Source organism: Marmota flaviventris, chromosome 8 (genome assembly GCF_047511675.1).
Source record: "Marmota flaviventris isolate mMarFla1 chromosome 8, mMarFla1.hap1, whole genome shotgun sequence".
Taxonomy (NCBI): domain Eukaryota; kingdom Metazoa; phylum Chordata; class Mammalia; order Rodentia; family Sciuridae; genus Marmota; species Marmota flaviventris.
In genome coordinates, this window is record NC_092505.1 from 131,087,694 (window position 1) to 131,110,289 (window position 22,596).

A 22,596-nucleotide genomic window follows, 5' to 3' on the forward strand; every position below is an offset into this window, starting at 1 on the left:
AAACTTTGAGGCACTGACATAAATAATAGTTCCCACACAGTGCTTAAAACATTCAATTATTACTGTACCATGAAAGCAACATGTCGCCAACTCTGAATTTCTATCCTAGGGCACTAGGTAATTGAAATCATAGACAACTGATATCTACAGATACTTATGAGAACAGGCTGTGGTCAATAGTTTGTCCTCCACTAAACTTTTTACTCAAGCTGTTCACCAGCTGTATAATTGATGGATTCGAATTTTATTTCTTTTTGTTTTTCCCCAAGCTAGTCCAAGTAAGCCAGAAATCAGGAGTGGATTAGCCAAAGGCAGGAGGCCAGAGGAAAAACTAGGAGAATTGGCTTCAGGAACTTTGTAATAGATTAAGTTCAGAAATTAAAGATAGCCAAACTGTTTTATTTTTATTTTTTTCAAACTGTTTTATTTTTTAGAAGCCAAATAATATACCTAGAATTCAATAATTACTTACTTCAGTATATTAATAAAATATCCAACCAAAATAATGGTGCTTTATAATCAAGTGGATTTCTTACTCTATGTAGGGTTAGGAGTGTGGGTATATTCCATATCAGTTTCTCATCAATCAGCAAGTCAAGAGACAATAACATTTTTTGGTTTTTTTGTCTAACTCACTAAGGGTCTAGCAAAACTCACATCCAGGGTTTACAAAATTCAGTAAACATCAGATGACATTGTCTTGATGGAAATTTGAAATGTTCTTGGAGAGGCCAGTACTGCAGGCTTTAAATTCTGCTAATCAGATTTTAAAGCCTATTGTTATTTGAGAAACAAGACTGTGAGTTGGTGAGTCATCCTGAGACAAAGTTTAAATTCTGTCAGGACAACAAGCTGATTCTACTACTTCAGCACAAGGGTTTTGTCTGTTCCAATTCAATTCACTTCAGTTTCATTCAGAAAAAAAATATCTACTAAAAACATCAACCAGTAGATACTTCCATTCAGACAAAATATCTGCTATTCTTTAAATTACATTAAATGGGTACCAGAGGAGCATAACTATCATACACACATGTACAATCTTTGACCTCAAGAGATCTTCGTTGTTTAGGTTTTGTAGGTAGATAAATATTATAAGATAATTATGGAAAATGTCATAAACAGTGGTAAGATTTAAGTATGAATTTGAAAGAAATAATTGTATTCAGTTTGTCAAATCAGGAGAATTTTCCGGAGGAAGAGGTTTTTGATATGGGTTTAAAAAGACGGGTAGAAGTCTCACATCCTAGGGATGTAAGAAGTCTTTCCAGCCCAGGGTATGGCCTAGGTGATGAAGTATTTGGTGAAGACAATAAGGCCACTGGGATCAAAGGTGTGAAAAGAGAGGGAAGTAGCAAGATGGGTAAAGGATTGGTACAATGTGCCTCAGAAGCCACTGGGTTCATGGAGCAGGAAGTGTCTCTGGTCAGACCTAGGCTTTAGGTGGATGCATCCAGTTGCAGTAGGAGAAACTGAAATAAACCTTGTATTCCAGCAAAATAAAGAGCTTCTGTTATACCTTAAGGAATACAGAGCAGATGTCCACATTCAAAAGTATTTCTCTGGTTCATGGTCACCATGTTTGAAACATCATCTATGAACATTGGTTCTCTTGTGTCTTTAAGCTCAGCTTTTGAAAGGGCTTGAGTAAAATGAGTCATGGCAACATATGTTTATTGAGTCCCTGCTCCTCCCAAGCCACAGCTAGGTCATGGTGAGCAGGCTCTGACTCCTGTCCCTAGCGAGGAGTTTTTAAATCTAACCGAGGAGACAGACTTTAATCCACCAGTCGCACAAGTAATGGGAGCACACTGAGAAGTCATCGCCTCTCGCTTTTGTTAATGGCTATTTGGGGTTTAAGCTCCAGTTGAAAGTCATGGGAGAGATACTTTGGCAGATATGAGAGACAGGAAAACAAACAAAGAGTGAAATGGGTTAAAACACGATTTTGCAAATGTTTTGTAAATGAAAGATGAAATCTCAATACGTCCCAGTGGTTTGCCCAAGGGCGGGTAGAGTTCTGGTAACATCCACACTAATGGACTTATATTTGAAGCCAATATGAGTGAGCACATCAAGAAAGAACTTGAAAGGGAAGAGGACCCAGTACAGGATACTTAGCCCCTGAATTCCTCGGTCTGGCTTCCTAAATGTTTCCAGGACTCAGTTTCCTAGATAGGTGTGGACTAATTTGGGACAAAGAATCACCAGGAATAAAGCAAGATGGTGAAACATCACAATATTGAATCTTACTGGCAGATTCTTACTGGTTCGCAATGAGGCTGAACTGTACCAGAGCACTTCAGGAGGCCTGTATAGTAGGGCCAAGAAGGATGAAAAGGGCCAAGCATAACTAACAGCCTCTGGACTGAACAGGAATGAAGACATGCTTTGGTTTGAGGCTACAGTTGCTTCTCATTAGCTCTGGCACAAGAATCTCTTCTAATTCTCAGCAAGCAAAGTGTGGTTCAGAAAGAGCCAACCCCACCTACGCCCCTGCACTGCTGCTTTGTGTCTCTGGTCCTTCTTCCTTGCCTCTCAGGTCCCAGTCCAGCCAAGTCTCCTGATATAACTATTGTTGAGAGCCACAGCCAAAGGGGCCCCCGCAAACTTCCAGCTGATTGGTTCACAGTGGCCCCAGCAAACTTCTAGCTGCCAGCTGACTGGCTCCTCTGCAGATGCTCATTGGGCTGTTTCCCTCGCCCTTTCATACCCCGGAGCTGCTCATTGGGGGACTCTTTTGACTCCGCCCATGGCTCCGCCCATGCGACCCAGCCAATCGGCCTCAAGAGCAGGAGGAGTGGGGGTTGAGAGGCTCAGGAAGCCGGTGGTGGCAGTTGGGCTCTGAGGGAATTCCTGAAGAGCTCCTGTGGTGCAGCGTGTGTTCTAAAAATAAAGTTCATTTCTGCTTGACAAGTGGCTCGTGAATTGTGCCCAGCCAGACTGCGGCAACTATGGTAACAATTAATTAGCCTCTCTCAACACCAAGAGTTCTCAACTGAATGGGGGGTGCTTAGCTCCCTTCTCCAGGAAGGATTTAGTAAAGTCAGGAGAAACTTTTGTTGTCACAAGTCAGAGGTAATACTGGCACATAGTGAGTAGAGGTCAGTGGTGGCATTAACCTCCAACAGAGCCCAACATGAAGAGTGATTCAACAAAAGCCAATAGGACTGGGGCTGAGAAATCAGGCTCTTCAACGTGGTTCTGAGTTCCTTGAGAGCGAAGATCACCTCTTATTTGAGTTTATAACTCTGATAGTTAGTAGAGTTGCTGGTGCATTGTAGATGCTAAACAAATGTTTGTTGAATGGATAAATGTCAAATCAGTTCAATGATGGCTCTTCATGCCACATCCTGCTATTGGCCATCTTCCAATCACTTACTAGATCAGCAGGATCTTAGTGCACTGTGAAGTCCTGAATGCTCATTATCAACCTACATTTAAAATAATTTTGTTTGTAGTGCTGGGGATTGAACCCAGGGTCTTGTGCGTGCTCAGAAAGCATTATATTACTGAGCTATATCCCAGGCCTGGTTATATTTCACAGTTTTGCAGTGAATGGTATAGATTTTTCTTCTTCCTAAAATAATAATGAAAAATCAAAGGGAGATCAGTAGAGTAGAAGAAAGGAACTAAGAGGGAAAAGAGAAATATGGGGAATGATATTGAGCAAATTGTATTGATTTTGTGAACATGTTTAAATATGTAATAACAAATCCCTCCATTATGTACAACTACAATGTACCAATAGAAATATGGAAAATAAAAAGACAATAATTTTGACCAAAAGGAAATATTTATTTTTAATTAAATTTTTGATTGATTTATACTGGGTATTGAACCCACAGGCATTTTACCACTAAACCACACCTCCAGCCCTTTTTATGTTTTTTACTTTTAATTTTGAGACAGGTTCTCACTACAGTTGCTTAGGACCTTGCTAAATTGTTGAGGCTAGCCTTGAACTTGTGATCCTCCTGCCTCAGCCTCCTGAGTTGCTGGGATTATAGGGGTGTGCCACTGTGCCTGGCAGAAATATCTATTTAAAGCAATAGAAGTTCAGTGAATCAGACAGAGGAGAATGAAAGGAAGGGATAGGGGATAGGATTAGGAAAGGCAGTGGAATCAATCAACATAATTTTCCTATGTTCATATATGAATACGACCAGTGAAACTCTACATCATGCACAACCATAATAATAGGATCCTAATTAGACTAAATTATACTCTATGTATATATAGTATGTCAAAATGCACTCTACTGTCATTGTATATCTTTTTAGAACAAATAAAAAAGAACACAAAAAAGAAAAGAAAGAAAAAGGAAAAAAGGAAATGGTATCCAATGAAAGTTCTCCTAATGAAAAAAATAAAAGTATTTTTTTCTACTATAAAAGTAATATGTGCTGATTTTTAGATATTTGAACAGAGAAAGTACACAGAATAAGTCTTTTAAAATCATCCCAAATTCTCCATGCATAAATTCTAAATAGTGGTACTTTGCATTAAAGAGGGATCACACTCTTCATGCTATTTTAAATTAAAATATTACATTTAAATTTAATTTAAATATTACATTTTACTCGAATAGAAGGAAAAAACAAAAATGGAATGACAAATCAAGCGGTCACCTTTCTACTATATTGTAGAGGGCTTCATTTTGTCCTTCCACTGCCCCTGAGCATGACCAGTTTGCTTCTCTCCCTTCCTGTTGTCTTGTCAATTCTTTGAAATTTTTTTTTAAAGCAATAATGTTGTTTTCATTTCTTTGAGACTTTGAAGAACTATTTGCCAGAGTTGTACTTTTTCCTTGAATCATCCCTCTTCTAATCAGGGTTTATTTATCTGTTGGTAATGATTTTCTTCTCTCCTATGCAGCTGCTGCTGATTAATGATCTGATTAATTCATAAAAGAATTAGCAGTATTTCTGACCTTTAGCCATCTTTGAATAGGAGCACCTGTTGACTGCAGAATTTATGGGGAGGTGTAGATGAGATTGAGCCAGTAGCTTTGATATAGATACGCTGCTGTCTCAAACACTTTCTTATCAAAATTTATTTATTTATTTTTTTTACCTTAGGGCTATATCTTCCTCCCAGCTTTTGGCATTGAAGAGATTCATGGAATTCACAGGAAGCCCTTAAAGTCCTGGTCTCTCTGTGCTGTGATAGGCACTGTGTCTTCCATCCTCATTGTTTGCAGCCTCTGTGGGCCTTGGCTGGATTTGTAGATAATACAGATGGACTCTTTTTCACTTTCTCATCCTTACCCTTCTTCCTCTGCTAATTGTGTTTGTACTAATTGTGTTCCTCTCAAACCCACAGTGCCTCTGGGTTTTGTTCACCAGTGCTTTCTGGACAGTGCCAGTTACTTTTAGAGAAATCTGATCCCAGCTTATCAGATGTAAGTTGATGTGTATTAACTCTCCAAACCCTTCCTCATTAGGGTCCAGATTTTAAAGTAGTTGACTGGTATTTGCCATCCTTTGTGGTCTGAAGCTGTGGTCCTGTTTGTTTCTCTAATTTGAATTTCTTTGGGGTGAGTTGCACAGCAGAGCAATCATGTTAAAAAACACCTTTGCTTTGCCGTTTTTTGAACTGGAATTCCTGCTTCTAACTCCTGTGAACCTGGCTGAATCTGCAATTCAACAAGGGGCTGTATTTCTTAGCAGTTGTGGTTTCAATACTACTTGGAGACACTGCATTAGTCTCTAGAGGCTATAAAACAATAAATGCACACTCTCACATGCCAGGATTTCCTGGATGATAGTCTTTAAATTGAAAATATTTTCCAGGGGTATGTAAGCAGCCTACACCCTTTTAGAAAGTGAAATGAATAGCAAATGCATTTCTTTATATGCATTAAAACAGTGCTGAAGTGCTTTCCCAGCAATCCAATTCTGCCCATTTTAAATGTAATCTCAGTTCTTCCTTCCATTTCCTCTCCCTTGCAAAGAAGATGGGTAGGCTTCAAGACACAAATATTTTTTTTTTTATGGAGTCTAATAGCTAGCTCTATGAACCACTTCTGCTCAGAAAGTAAAATGTGTAATAAATGCAACATCCTCAACTACTTTTTCTTTGTGCTCAATTTTAAAACATTTTTTTTTTTATTTTTGGGAGGGGGAGGCGAGGGAACTTGGAGAGATTGGATAACCAAAGAATGAAAAGAAAATGTTGCAAAATGAGATAAAATAGGTTTAATTTAGACTGATGCAGGTGTCCATGTGAATTTCATTTAAATTATTGCTTATTGGATAAAGACTTTCTTTTATAATCTCTGTGCTTTTCTAAGCAGTCAAGCACAGAAAAAGTTTTTTAAAAGTATTCATTTAAAAACCCAACAAAATAAAACAATGAAAAAAAAAAGATACCCACAAAGAGTTCCATAAGAACTAACCTAACTAACCTCTCAGATATATACCTAAACCTGGGCCGCTTTTCTTCCATTTTTTCCAGACTCACCATATAGTTATAAAATTTGGCAAAGGAATGGGCTTTGGACTGTGAAAAGGCATCCCTTGCAATCACAGTTAGCCTTGAAGTAGACCAAATGTTGACCCCCCCCTTGTTGGAGGCTTTTTTCCCCCCCTCTTTTGGGTAGTCTCTCCTGATGGCAATTTCTCCTGCATCCACACTTTCCTCTCCAGTTTAAGAGGCTCTCCCAAGTCCTTCACCAGTCTTATTCTGAGCAATATCCTAATTCGGGCCCCCAAGATAGTGAGACTCAATGCAACCATTCCCCCCATCCCCACAATCAGCCACAGTCATGACTAAAAGTACATGAGAGAGAATTGTCCGTAGCCTTCAATGACAATGTAAGCTCTGGAGCCAGGGGTCTCCTTGTCTAGGACACTTACTGTCTTTCTTCTGGAGCCTGGTGTTCCAGGGGGTCCTGGCCAGCCTCTTCTACCCTGTTAAAGGAACAGATAAACATGTGAAGGCAATTGCCCAGCGCTGACACAGTTCCTGCTTAACATCAGCTTGTACTCGAGGGAGAACAGATGGGTTCGAACCAGCGAGAAAGGTACCTCCCTTTGGAATGTGGCATTAACTTCCAGTGGTCATACATCACATCTCCATGTGGGTGACAAGAACCAGCAGGACAAAACACTGATGACAAGGCTTCACCTGCTCATCACCACTGTCTAACTTGTATCTGGGTACACACCAGAGTATTCAAATCAAGCTACTCCCACCATCAGCACAGTGAAGCTCTCTATGTACCAGGGACATCTGTGACTGGTTGGTATTTCTTCGTTGGCTCACCTTTGTAGCTTAACATCTTACTGTGAATAAAACTTCATGATACTCACAAGTCTTCCCAAGATGCAAAACTACAGTATAATTTACAAGCCTAGAAAATATAAAAGTAGGCTATTCAAACTATTTTGCAGATGAAAAAATTGAGGTTTACAAAAAGTGGTCCAAAGCCACAAAGTTAGTAAGGAACAGAGCTTCCAAAAAGTAAGTCGTCTCCAAATCAAAAAGTTCTGCCTATCAGACTTCTTCCCTAGCTGAAGTTATCAAGGGAACTTTCTTATCAAGAGGAATGGTGCATGTGTATAATCCTAGCAACCTGGGGGCTAAGGCAGGAGAATCACAAGTTTGAGACCAGCCTTAGCAACATAGCAAGACCCTGCCTCAAAAAAGGGATGTCACTCAGTGGTGAAGTGCCCCAGGCTCAATCCCCAGTACCAAAAAAAAAAAAAAAAAAGTATCAGGGACATTTTTCAGATAATTATTTAAGAAGAAAATCTTGAAAAACAGGTTATGACAGATCAAACAGTGAGATTTCATGAGATCAATCCCAAGAGATTTGCCTTGGGTGTATGGGCCACATAAATCTACCAGGTCTTGTTTTTTTTTTTTTTTAATCAAATCTTTAGAGGATGTGCGCTCTGGATTCTGGGAAGGCCTAAAACTCTTTCGCTTGCACGGTTTTATTGCTGTCATTGTTCTCGAAATCAGCTAACCCTACATTTTAAGTTACAGTTAGATGTTTGTATTCATGAATAAAGACCTCAAGGATACAGCTTGGTGAAGCAATCACATCAGATTTAGAAGAGAATGTTCTTCCAATCCCAGGGAAGCTGATGAGCAGGAGTAAAAGACATTACCGTTCCTAACAATGGTTTTCCTGCACCAAGTATATTCAATCTGATTTCAAATTCTTTATCAGGCATTTCATATTCTATTACTTGACCTTGAGTCTCACTGTTGTCCCATAATCATTTTATAAGTTTCCTTTCAAATGCCCACATAATTACTTGTCTTCCACGTTCTCCTTTCAAGCCCTTGGGTCCTTCTATGTAAATGTCAAATCCAGGAATTCCCTGAAAAAAAAAAAGGAGAAAAATTCATAGGTTTTGAATTATTTCTTCTTAAGAATGTAACATGACTCAGGTGGAAGTCAACTCTTATCCTGGGTTCCCTTCTTGCTACTCCTTCTCATCACATTTCCTTTTTCTTGTGGTGTAAATTTATACTTGAGAATCAGTAGATTTTGCTCTCCTCTCCCCTGGGGAGAAGGCAAACGCTCCTGATGGGTTCCACCACAATAATGTAAGCAGACTGCTGGATGCTGAAGTCTATACCTTCCACTCATCTCCTTTCTCTTCCTGGATGCCTGGCTGCCCTCCACATACTATTCCCCGGCCCTACTTTTTCGGTTTCCAGGAAATTCTGGAATCTTCGAGTTTTTTTTTTTTTCAATGTTCATGCAAACATTCAAGTAGGAACTTGAGTAGGCACACATTGTGGGATGTTATCCTTAGCAGGCAAACTGAAGGCTTTCTAATTTGGATTTAAGGACCACAGACAGAGTTCCGTGATGCTGAGACAATCAATTGAGCCAATCAATTCAGTCGATGCTCTTATAAATTGAAAGGGGACAACAATTATCCAGTCCTGCTGAGTGCCAGCTGCCGGGATGTTCAACTGATAGCATCCCAGATTACCTTCATCAATCAATAAGTAATTTGCCATCACCAACAGGGACTTATCATTGCTCCAGATACTTTGTAAATAGTTTTTGTACTTACAGAGCCTGTAGGCTAATAGGGTGAAAATGATGAATCTGGAGTTTATTTTATATAATCGATATAACTAAAATGTACATAAGAAAATATTTCTTTCAGTTACCTACCAAAACCAAAGATTATTTTCTACATTTTAATTTCCCCCTTTAGGTTTAAGTATTTGACTCTTAAGTTCTCTAAGCAGATATACCTAAAAGACAAAGGTGGAAAATTGTATTTTAACAAATATAGCAAGTGAGAAAAAGGAAGGCAAAGTTCAGAATTTTGTTCCGCTGGACACATAAGCCCCTTATTGTAGTTCAATTCTACAGGATTTGATTGAAATGATAGAAAAGAATCACACACCAGTATATTTAATAGAACAAACAACCTCAGTTACATATAGATAAATAGTTTGGCTGATGTGAACATGAATAAATTTAGTCTTTTCATGATCTATGCAAATGGACAAAAAAATACCATTTAACAGAAACTTATGATTAAACATGGGCTTCTAAGAATGTTGTCAAATGATTAACATTCTAGACTTACTAGACTCTGTAGATCAGGTAAAAGATTTAGCTCAGTTCCCCCACCCCCAGCATTACTGGAAATTAAAAAAAAAAAAAATCTTCCTGTCAAAATGGGAAACTCCAAACAGCCAAATGAGCTTTCCTCTGATCACAAATTCAATCTGCATAAGCTCAAGTTTTCAGGAATGTGTGTCATTTGCATGCATTCCTGTGAATAATCTGATCATATGTTCTATTTATTCTGTCTTGATCTTGTTCTCCTGAATTCTTCCTGAAATAGCAACCCACTAACACCACATGTAAAAAAAAGCACAGAGATTGATTCCCAAGTATTTTATATTTTTTGAGGCTATTTTGAATGGGGTAGTTTTCCTGATTTCTCTTTTTCAGTGGATTCATCACTTATGTATTAGTTCTAGAAGTTTTCTGGTGGAATTTTTTTTGGATCTTCTAAATAAAATAGTGATAGTTTGATTCTTCTTTTCCTATTTGTATCCCTTTAATTTCTTTTGTTTGTATGATTGCTCTGGATAGAATGTCAAGGACTATGTTGAATAGAAGTGGTGAAAGAGGGCATCCAAATACTTGGGAACCAATCTAACAAAAGAGGTGGAAGACCTCTACAATGAAAACTACTGAACACTAAAGAAGGAAATTGAAGAAGACCTTAGAAGATGGAAAGATCTCCCATGCTCTCAGATAGGCATAATTAATATTGTCAAAATGACCATACTACCCAACTGTTATACAAATTTAATGCAATTCCTAGCCAATCCCTAAAAAACAAATGCCAAATGTCTTCTTTGATATAATGAGAGCAACTAAGAACACAGCAGGGAGGAAGAGCAGGAAGAAAAGATTAACATTAAACAGAGACATGAGGTGGGAGGGAAAGGGAGAGAAAAGGGAAATTGCATGGAAATGGAAGGAGACCCTCATTGTTATACAAAATTACATAAAAGAGGTTGTGAGGGGAATGGGAAAATAAACAAGGAGAGAAATGAATTACAGTAGATGGGGTAGAGAGAGAAGATGGGAGGGGAGGGGAGGGGGGATAGTAGAGGATAGGAAAGGTAGCAGAATACAACAGTCACTAATATGGCATTATGTAAAAATGTGGATGTGTAACCGATGTGATTCTGCAATCTGTATTTGGGGTAAAAATGGGAGTTCATAACCCACTTGAATCTAATGTACGAAGTATGATATGTCAAGAGCTTTGTAATGTTTTGAACAACCAATAAAAATAAATAAATAAATAAATATAGCTACCCCCCCCCCCCAAAATAAATAAAAAAATAAAATTCCAATGACATTCTTCATAGAACTACAAAAGAAATCATGAAGTTCATTTGGAAAAATAAGAGACCTAGAATAGCCAAAGCAATCCTTAGCATGAAAAGTGAAGCAGGAGACATCACAATACCAGACCTTAAACTATACTACAGAGCAACAGTAACAAAAACAACATGGTATTATCACTAAAATAGACATGTTGATAATAGTACAGAATAGAAGACACAGAGACCAACCCACATAAAAACAGTTATCTCATACTAGACAAAGACACCAAAAACATACATTGGAGAAAGGATAGCCTCTTCAACAAATGGTGTTGGGAGAACTGGAAATCCATATATAGCAAAATGAAATTAAACCTCTTTCTCTCACCATGCACAAAACTCAACTCAAAATGGATTAAGGACCAAGGAATTAGACCAGAGACCCTGCTCCTAATAGAAGAAAAAGTAGGCCCAAATCTTCATCATGTCAGATTAGGCCCTGACTTCCTTAACAAGACTCCAAAAGTGCAAGGGATAAAATCAAGCATCAATAAATGTGATGGACTCACCTGAAAAGCTTCTTCTCAGCAAAAGAAACAATCCTTGAGGTGAAGAGAGAGCCTACAGTATGGGACCAAATTTTAACCACATGCACATCAGATAGAGCACTGATCTCAGGATATATAAAGAACTCAAAAAACTTAATACCAACAAACAAATAACCCAATAAATAAATGGGCTAAGGAACTGAACAGACACTTCTCAAAAGAAGATATACATGCAATCAACAAATATATGAAAAAGTATTCAACATCTTTAGTAAGTAGAGAAATGCCAGTCAAAACTACTCTAAGATTTCATCTCACCCCAGTCAGAATGGCACTTATCAAGAATACAAACAACAATAAGTGTTGGCAAGGATGTGGAGGAAAAGGCACACTCATACATTGCTGGTGGGACTGCAAATTTGTGCAGCCAATATGGAAAGCAATATGGAGAATCCTTGGATAACTGGAATGGAACCACCATTTGACCCAGCTATCTCACTCCTCAGTTTATACCCAAAGGACTCAAAAACAGCATACTACAGGGACACAGCCACATCAATGTTTATAGCAGCTCAATTCACAATAGCTACACTGTGGAACCAACCTAGATGCCCTTCAGTAGATCAATGGTTAAAGAAACTGTGGTGTACATACATTATGGAATATTCCTCAGCATTAAAAGAGAATAAAATTATGGCATTTGCAGATAAATGTATGGAGTTGGAATATATTATGCTAAATGAAGTAAGCCAATCCCCAAACTAAAAGCCAAATGTTTTCTCTGATTAATACATGCTGATCTATAATGAGGGAGGGCATGGGAAGAACAGAGGATCTCTGGATTGGGCAAAGAGGAGGGTGGAGACAGATTATGAGGGTAGGAAAGATGATGAAATGAGATGGACATTATGACCCTAGGTACTTGTATGACTGCACGAATGCTGTGTCTCTACATGGTGTACAACCAGGGAATTGAAATGTTGTGCACCATTTGTGTACTATGAATTGAAATGCATTTTGCTGTCATGTACAACTAAGTAGAATAACAACAACAAAAAAGCACATAGAGTTGTTTTAAATTTGAGATGCATATTCCAAGTGGGTGGGAAGAATTGTTCTGTTTTGAAAAGCCGTCTGAACTTAGAACTATTGACTAACAGCACATCACAGAAGCTCTGATGGGTTGAGTTTACAGTCATTTTGAAGTCAGAGAATGTTTTTTTTTAAAAAATAAAATGAATTATTTTACATTATCCAGTTTCTTTTTAAAACATTATATGAAGGGGAAGGACATTCATACATGCTGGTGGGATTGCAAATTAGTGCAGCCAATCTGGAAAGCAGTATGAAGATTCTTTGGAAAACTGGGAATGGAACCACCATTTGACCCAGATATCCTTCTCCTTGGTCTATACCCAAAGGACTTAAAATCAGCATACTACAGGGATACAGCCATATCAATGTTTACAGCAGCACAATTCACAATAGCTGAACTGTGGAACCAACCTAGATGCCCTTCAACAGATGAATTGATTAAAAAATGTGGCATATATACACAATGGAATATTACTCAGCAATAAAAGAAAATAAAATCATGGCACTTTCAGGTAAATGGATGGAGTTAGAGAAGATAATGCTAAGTGAAGTTAGCCAATCCCCAAAAAAACAAATCCGAATGTTTTCTCTGATATAAGGAGTAGGGAGAAGAAGCATGGGAGGAATAGACGAACTCTAGATAGGGCAGAGGGGTGGGAGGGGAAGGGAGAGGGCATGTGGTTAAAAATGATGGTGGAATGTGATGAACATTATTATCCAAAGTACATATATGAAGACACAAATTGGTGTGAATATACTTTGTATACAACCAGAGATATGAAAAATTGTATTCTATATATGTAATAAGAATTGTAATGCATTCTGCTGTCATATATAAATAAAAAGTAATTAAAAAACATTATATGATCATACAGTTAAGGAATAAAGGTGTATTAAGAATTGTAATGCAAAAAATAATAATAATAAGAGAGCTCATGTATAATGGCATAATTTGGCATGAACATACTTTATATACAGAGTTAGGAAAAATTGTGCTTTGAATGGATAATTTGATTGTAATGCATTCCACTATTGTCATGTATGTAAGAAATAAAAAAAATAATAGACAAAGGGAAATTCTAATCAAAGTCTATGGAAAGTGTGTATCAATACCTCAAATGAATTTCTGATCATTATATATAGATGATTGAATTGTCCATCTGTTTAGACTATTGTTTCTTATTACCCTTATTTGTGGATATTTTCCTGTTCTAAATTAGATACTTTGCAGTTGTGTCTGCAAAACTCTTGGGTCACCAGACCATTATCAGAAGATGTCATTAGGTGAACAATGTTGCCATCAAGTGCAAATCCCTCTGCTTTATAAGTAAACTCATCTTTAAAGTGCACCTAACATTAACATTTGTCAGTATGTATATTTCACCAAATTATTCCTGTGAGCAAGGCATTATATTCTTGAGGAGGACATAGTAAAGAAAAAAATCACATAAAATTCCCAGTTGCCCCCATTCTATCAGCAGTCGATAGTACCAAGTTTTATAAATTGTAGCCATTTTGACAGGTGTGTAGCACACCTCTCATACATTGCTAGTGGGAATGTGAGTCAGGGTGAACGATTTTGAAAACTGATTATAAAGATTCAGATTGAATACAGGCATCCGTGTTGTGATCCAGAAATTCCTCTCCTAATGTAGATATCCAATAGAAAGCATACAAAAGTGTACCCCAAAAACCTGTACAGTAGCATCTACCACAACACACTCTATAATAGCAACAACTGGAAACAACCCAAGTACCTATCAATGATAGAATACACAAATAAATCATATTCTCACAATGGAGCACTATACAAAAAAGGGTGAATGAACTAATGTTAGATGCAACATGAAGGAAACTCACAAGCATAAAGTAGAGCAAAAGAAACGAGAAACGGAAGAGTAGACACCAAGTGATCCTGTTTATATAAAGTTCCAGAACAGGTAAAGCTAATGTATGGGGCTAGGTGAGTCATGATCTAAGAAGGGTGGGTTGTGACTGGAGCAGGCCCAAGGGGGGCCCTTGGGATGCTGGTACGTTTCCTTTCCTTACCTAGGAGGTAACTACCCAGGCGTCTTCACATTCATCAAGCCGTGCATTTATAGGTGCGCATTTTTCTGAAGTACGTGACAATTCAACAGAAAGTTCAGCAGATATTTAAATTTAAACCTAAGTCTGAGTCTATTAAGGTTTTAGAGATGTACTTAAGCAGGCAATGAAAGTTCTATAGTACTGATGATGTTCAATGCAGGACACCAACCTGCATTGGTGTGTGTCTGTGTGTGTGTGTGCGGGTCATGCTTTCTCTACTGGATTGTGTCCCTGCGAGAGCAGGCACCTTTTTTTTTTTTTTTTTTTGTCAGGAATGGTGACTGAATTTTGGTCCTTGAGCTATCCTGTAAACAGAAGTGGTGCTTCTTCTGGGAACTCTCGGTGTGAAGATGCCCATGGAGACTGCCCAGTTGCTATGGCGATGCCCTGTTCAAAAGGAGGTTCTCAGCCAGCTACAGGACCACCAGTTTTTGACCTTGAAGTTCAGACACCAGCTTCCCTGGGGGTAGAAAGTACAGCCGCAAGCTGATAATTATAATTGGGCTGCTCATACCGGTGACCTTGGTTCTGCCTGTTTTGAAGAAATTTTCTCACAATAACCCTTTTGATGTTAAAACTTATATAATAAACATGCTGAGCTGGCTCGGCGGATCTCTAAACTTAGTGTCAGAAGTTTTGCCAGATTTGCCTTGGATTCCTGGAAATGAGGTTCCTATTCTCAATTGAGAAAGAGTCTTGGAGAATAGAAAAAGAGAGAGAAATGGGTTTGTTTCTGTCCATATTTTCAGGCATTCAAAAGGAAGATAATGGAACGCACTGGGATCCCTTCATCTCTCTGCCACACAAGAATATGAAAAAGATCTAGCACTGATATCTGCTTTTAAAATTCTATAATGACGATTGTTGGTGTTTTAAACTCAGGATTGCTATTGCATCATAGAAAGGAAACATCTCTCCTTATCAGAAGGGCCTGTGGGACCAGTCCTAAAACAGTCCACAAGCCCACACAGCACAGGTCTTACCGGATCTCCTCGAAGGCCCTTTGGTCCACGGTCACCAGAAGCGCCTCTCTTTCCTGGGCTTCCCTAAAGTGGATACAAGTCAGAATGAGGACAAGATGAGAAATTTTAATGAAATCAATAAGAATATAAACAAAGAGCTAATCTTCTTCCTGCTGTGAATAGTTCACTATTTTTCTGCTCAGGTTATTTCTAAATTTGAAAAAAAGACCACCCCTCCCCCAAAAAAATTCTGGGACATAAATAACTTAGTAGTGAACTTGATTATTTGTCACAGTGGTGAGCTCTATGTTCCAGATACTTTTGTCATCCTTTTAGTTGTTATGAATATTCTATGAGCTAAGTATTATTTATTCTCTCTCTTTGAACTGATAATTTAGCCCAGGGGCACTTTACCATAGCACTCCAAACCCAGCTCTTTCTTTCTTTCTTTCTTTTTTTTTTTTTTTTTTTTGAGACAAGGTCTCTCTAAGTTGCAGAGGCTGGCCTTGAACTTGCAATCCTCTTGCCTCAGGCTCCTGAGTCCTTGGGATTAAAGCTGTGTGCCATCACACCAGCTAATTGTTATTTTTTTTTAATTTTATATTTTTTATTAGCTACACATGACATTACAATGATCTTGGCAATTCATACATTTAAATCATTGGGGTATTATTTCTCATTTTTCTAATTGTACAGATTGCAGAATCACACTGGTCATAGAGTCACCTATATACATACAGCAATCATAATGTCTATTCTATTCTGCTGAGCAACTGAGATTCAGAAAGATCATGCAATTTGCCTGGAGGTGGTTGTATCAGCTAGAAAGTGGATTTCTGACTCAACGGTTCCCACTCATAGACAAAGCAAATGATAGAAGCATGGTTGGTACCGATATTCTAGATGAAAATGGTTGGCATGACCCCATGCGCTGACTGGCCCCACAGACCCTTGTCACCACCCTCATTCTGCTTTTTTGTGGGAGCTGCCTTGGTGGCCCCAATACTTCACTCCTCCTTGTCCCTGTGTCTTTTTCCATGCAGCTCTGAAATGATTGCAGCTGTGGTGGGCAGGATTCCCTTCCCACTGGAGGGAATCAACAGAGTGACTGGAGATGGTCAACAGAAAGAGGAGTGTTGCTGAAAAAGTTCCAAGCGAGGCCCTGAGAGGTCTGGGGTGTTTGCTTCTGCCCTGGCCATGAAAAGCTCATGGCCAACATGGCTGGATGAGCCGTGGCCCAAGGAGCACAGGAAACGCATAGAACAATGCATGTGGACAACCTGCAGTCATACGAGCCAAGGTCAGCCTCGCCCACCCTAGCTCAGCTGACCCCGTGGACACAGAAGAAATAAGGTTTAATGTTGTGCATGATTGGGGGTCTCATGAGTAGTGGTCACAAATCAATTTGGGACGGTAGCTGACTGATACACCTGGAGTCGCTGTTTTACTCCGTTAATCACGTTTAACTTCAAGGACAGTTTTTGGTTTTCCCTTATTGAATCCCTACCTGGGATCCCTCATCTCCCTTTTCTCCTTTTCTTCCAGGAAGACCACTGTCCCCCTAAAAGACAAAGAAGGAAAAGCTCAAGTTCCCATTTTCTTAATGAGAAATAGCTCAGAAGGGGTCTGTGTGGTGGAAGGAAAAGGCTCTACCTGTTCTCCATTTAACCCATCAATTCCACTTTCCCCAACTTCTCCCTGAAAAGACAGGTGTGATTAGACCACAGTGCATTACATCTACGTGGAAAGAAGTCAGACAGCAAACCCAAACAGTCTAATTTCAAAGTTTGCACACAACCCCTTGGTTAGACTATGCAATATAGAATATTACTTTAAGAAAAACTGTCAACAAATAATATACAAAGCATACAATAAAAGAAATAAGCAAAATGAGATTGCTAATGCTAGAAAAAGAAGGTCAACAGAAACTTCAGTGGTATGATCTACTGGTCAGCAGTAATGTAAAAAAAAAAATTTCCAGATAATAGATAAATGAATGGGCCTGGGCCATACCTCCTGTCCATTTAGTCCTCTGCTTCCCTGAAAATAGAAAAGAAGGGCAGAAGTTAGTTTGCAAAAGGGAACTGCTGAGTGTTGAGAAGACAGCATGACGCCTCATGCGACTCCTACCTTAGGACCTTTGGTGCCGTAGCATCCCTTAGTACCTTGCTCTCCCACTGGTCCAGGGGCTCCTCTTTCTCCCTGAAAAAGAGCACGTATCCAGATGAGCTTCTCCTACCGGAATCTGGGTTCTTTCTTGGACACTCCGCAAGATTTTTGTTGTTGTTGCAAAAAATATGTGTGTGACTGTTCATGGTTTACCATCCAGAATAATCCGTGCTTATTAAAAACAAAGATTGGAAGTAAATCAGAGCTATTCTGATGACAGTCCTTTGCTTTTCTTTGGATCCTACCTTCATGTTGACTGTGTTTGGCTTCTCTCTCTGCAGCTGGTCACCAAATCATATCTTTTCAATCTTCTTAACCTATCTATTCATTCTGTGTCAAGCTAAGATAATCAGCTCCTTGTTTTGCACCCACGACTGTTAAGTCTTTTTCTTGTGACGCCTACCTTATCCTCACCAGAAACATTGCCTGAGCATGCAATCATTTCTGATCATCTTTCCGATCATCCCCATCATTTTTACTCCTGTGCTTAACTTGGTTCAATCACTGCCAATGGGAGACACCCTCCAAAACGTGTGTAGGGTATTTCAGACTCCCAATAACTTTACCCCCCTCCTGCAGTGTCCTGGGTTCCAGCCATGTTGACCATGTGCCATTTTGAAAAATTGCAAATTTTTGTATGCCCTTGAACATATTGTTCTCTCTGTAGAATGTTCTTCCTCACAAACTTCACCTGGAGAAATTCCTACTCATCTTTCCAACATCTGCCCAAGTCTTCCCCACTTTTTGCAGTTTTTTTCCTTTCAAGCTCCAACTCCCACCAAAGATGTACTAGAGGCTATCTGGTTCTTGTTCTTCGACCCTCCTCTGTGCCTCTTTGTACCTCTAAAATAGTCCTTGTGTATAACAACTGGAGCCATTGTCTCATTTGTCCTACGCATAGTCTGCCAGTTCTCTAAGGTAGGAGCCATATTTTTTCCTTTTATTTTCTCATTTCGAGGGCCTAGCACTATGCCTGGCATATAAGATACTTAATATATACTCAATGAATAAATGAATGAATGAGTGCATTAGTGAGTGAGTCATTGATAAATATCCATGTAGTGAATGGTAAGATGCTTATAGTTAAGTGAATGGATGTGTGGATGAATGGATAGAAGGAAGAAAGAAAGGAAAAAAAGAAGGAAGGAAGGAAGGATGAGGTCTTTGATAAACAATGTGGTAAGTTGGTTTATCTTGGCAAAATGGACCAGAAAGGGTGAAGAAGCACTGATTTGATTTGCCTAATGAAGAAGATAATTTTGCATTGAGTTCATTGTGCAACCTGGATCAAACAGGAGACAGTAGCTTAACAAACCACAAGAAGCTAAGCACAATGAACATTAGGAAGGACCTGATTTTTGTACATGAATTCTTAGAACCTGACCTTTCTTGCCTTCCTGTGAAGCGACACAAGACATTTCATACTGTAGATATGTTTTTAAGAATAAAAAAAAGCTGAGTAAAAGCCTTGACTTACGGCAATGCCCTCCTCCCCCAAGTAGCCTTCACTGCCCTTAATACCCGAGGGTCCCTGGAAACAAGAAAAGGAAAAGAACATTAGCATTTCATCAACCCCAATCCAGAGGTCACCAAGCAAACTTCTTCAACTGTACAGTTTTACTTCAAGTGGAGTAGTAAGAGTTTGTAAAAATAAATCCACCCTCCCAAACCCGGACTGTATTTACACACACAAAAAGAGATGGGATTGTGCAACATATGAACAGATAAAGAAAACGTGGTATATATATACACAATGGAGTATTACTCAGCCATAAAGAAAAATGACTTTATGACATTTGCTGGTAAATAAACAGATCTGGAGACTATAATGCTAAATAAAATAAGTCAATCCCCCAAAACCAAAGGTCAAATGTTTCTTTGATATCTGGAAGCTCATTCACAATAGGGGTTAGGGATAGATGTTCAGTGGAGTAACACAGGGGAATGAAGGGAAGGGAGAGGGATGGGACAAGGAAAGACAGTGGAATGGAAGCAGAATAAAATAGACACTAGTATTGCTATATGTCTATACGTGGCTGTATAACCAATGTGATCCTGCAACCTGTACACTTGGAAAAATGAGAAATTATACCCCATTTGATTCAAATGTATGATATGTCAAGATCATTGTATTGTCATGAGCAACTAATAAAAAAAAGAAAGAAAGAAAGAAAGAAAGACAGTGGAATGAATCTGACCTAACTTTCCTATGCACATACGTGAATATACCACAGTGAATCTCACCATCATGTCCATCCACAAGAAATGAATTAAAAAAAACAAAACTATGGGTAAAAGAAAGCAAGATCTACAGAGCACAGAGAACTGGGGAGGTGAGGGGAAATGGAGGTACTGGGGACCGAATTAGAACAAGTTATATTCCATGCTTCTATAATTATGTCAAAATGGATTCTACTCTTATGCATAACTAAAAAGAACCAATAAAAACAAGAAAAAAAATATTTTAAGAAGAGATGGAATTCTGAGACAAGTCTCCAGTATTCAAGTGTGGGTGTGCGCATGTGTGCCTATCTTAATATTGTCTGCGACTCTCTAGGATTATATATAGTGCCGGATGTTTCCTTCCAGACATTCAAACAAACACGACTATATTTGCCCTTGACAGACTACAAATATCCTCTTTTCATTAAAAAAAATTTTTTTAGGGTTTATGCTACGCATAGAAAAATAGACCACACACATTTTTTCCTATTCTTTCTGAGCTCTGTTTTTGTTTGTTTTTACCCTACCATTCTCTTTATATGAAGTTGAAGCATTCAGGAAGTAATTAGTCTGAAAACTTTCTTTATAGACACAGATTTGGTGATTTGGGAGTTCTGGCGCTATCCATCAATTATTCAGAAATCAAACACATATGTAAACAATTCGTATTGAAATCATTATTAAACATATCCCACAGTGTGTTTTTACATATTTGAAGATTTCTTAAAGTCCAAAATAATATTTTAACATAAGGATACATAAACATATTTTTGGCTAGGAAATATATGAATTAATGTTGTTAGCTGCTTAAAAAAAATACTGGCCTGTATTTGTGTGTGTGTATCTGTGAAACATCAACAACTTAACATCTGCTATGGCAGAGTGGCCTGATCTAGCTTGAGTTTCAGCTGACAAAATATCAACTAGATTTTTAGGACTCTGCCATCATTAAAAATGGAAACTGAAACGAACAACTGGTATTGAGGAGGATTTCGTTATTCAACATTGAGGGATCAGTGTCTTGCATCCTTGACACCTCTGCTTGACCACTGGGTAAGCAAGATCTTGACAGTCATTTCTCCTGAGAGTTCTATAAGAACTTTAAAGATCCTAATTTAGCATGTCAAGGAAAATTGACCACTATCTATCTAACTTGGCCATAAAAAAAAAGAGTGTAATAAATGGTTACCACAGAGGTCCTATCTGGAAGCCAAAATCACCCCTTATTGTCATCTAAACCCATGTCCACAAGACATACTACAGTTCAAATAAAGTGAACCATGAAGCTGAACTAAAAACCACCTTTTTCCCTGGTGGACCGGGATCTCCCGTTGTGCCATCCCCTCCGATGCACTTGCAGAACAAACAGCAACAAGTCCTTTCGGCAACATTGACCTTGGGACACGAGAGACATATGTTACATTTGATGGTATCGCTTCCCAAATATCATGCACACACACACACACAAAAGCACACACGAGGTGTGGGGTCGTAGCTCAGTGGTAGAGCGCTTGCCTAGCACGTATGAGGCACTGGGCTCCATCCTCAGCACCACATAAACATTTTTTAACATAGTTATCTCACACACACACACACACACACACACACACACACACTGATTTATGCTCAACAGTATGACCCAGATTTCTTTTTAAAAATTTTTTAAAAATATATTTAATTTTTAGTCGTAGTTGGACCCAATACCTTTATTTTATTTATTTTTACATGGTGCTGAGGATTGAGCTCAGGGCCCCGCATGTGCTAGGCGATTGCTCTACCACTGAGCCACAACCCGGATTTCTATAGCAGTTTCAGAAATCTGTTCACTGTTAAAATGACTGTGCTCTAGGGAGGATATCCAGTATTCTTTTGCCCCCATCTTTCTTGTTGTGATGTGCATTCTCCACCATCTGAGAAATCTCAAATCAACTCAAAAAGTATTTTTGTGTTTTGAAAATGGTAGCACTCTAACCATGATCAACTCACTGTGTATTAATATTTTAGAGTGGCTTCCCTTTCACATCCCACCCTACTATAGCATTGACCATGGTGTTGTCGATATAATTCTGCCCCAAGTACTTTGTGCAATAAAATGGATACATGCTATTTTCTCCTTTCCCCATTTTGTGAAATATCTCTGCCAGAGGATTTTTAGATAGTACCTGCTGTAACACTGCTTGGAACGGCGTCCAGTGGTAAACGTTTCCAAAACACTTTTGATAGCATTTCAAAAACACATGCCCAAATTTTGGAAACGCTTGCTATAGAGGGTGTGGGCATGAAGAGAATACTCCTCTTGACATAATGGTAAAAAAATTCGTATTATATATTTAAAAATGTGAACGAATTTCATCCTGGACTTAGTTGTTTCCTGAATAACTGACATACTGTTCTTCATTTTAAAAATTAACCCACCAGATTTATTTTTAGGAAAATTCTGTTTGTAACAAATGCTATGCTTCCCTTTAGAGGTGTAAAATTAATCTTTGAATTGCAAAGTTTCTCATTAAATTTCTAGTGCCAATGAAAAACATACAACTTTTGTTATAACCATTTAGGATTTTTCCCCTTTGATTGCTTTCTATTATATAATATTCCTTTTACGACATTATAAAACTTTCCTTGAAAATTTCAGAAAAAGCAATAAAACTTGAAAATTGAAATATGTAAAACCA

At 38.5% G+C, this 22,596-nt stretch overlaps 1 protein-coding gene across 1 annotated transcript in view; it reads right to left on the bottom strand.

The window, feature by feature from the left end:
* The window catches only part of Col6a6 (collagen type VI alpha 6 chain), a 104,313-nt gene that overhangs the window by 51,991 nt on the left and 29,726 nt on the right, over positions 1–22,596 (bottom strand). Inside the window, exons 11-19 of the mRNA XM_027934046.2 lie at positions 21,224–21,316; positions 19,176–19,229; positions 17,660–17,731; positions 17,543–17,569; positions 17,183–17,227; positions 17,037–17,090; positions 15,551–15,613; positions 8,271–8,336; positions 6,861–6,914 (exon numbers count right to left, since the gene is read on the bottom strand). Coding sequence (XP_027789847.2) covers positions 6,861–6,914; positions 8,271–8,336; positions 15,551–15,613; positions 17,037–17,090; positions 17,183–17,227; positions 17,543–17,569; positions 17,660–17,731; positions 19,176–19,229; positions 21,224–21,316 — 528 coding nt within the window. The remainder of the gene's footprint in view (positions 1–6,860; positions 6,915–8,270; positions 8,337–15,550; positions 15,614–17,036; positions 17,091–17,182; positions 17,228–17,542; positions 17,570–17,659; positions 17,732–19,175; positions 19,230–21,223; positions 21,317–22,596) is intronic.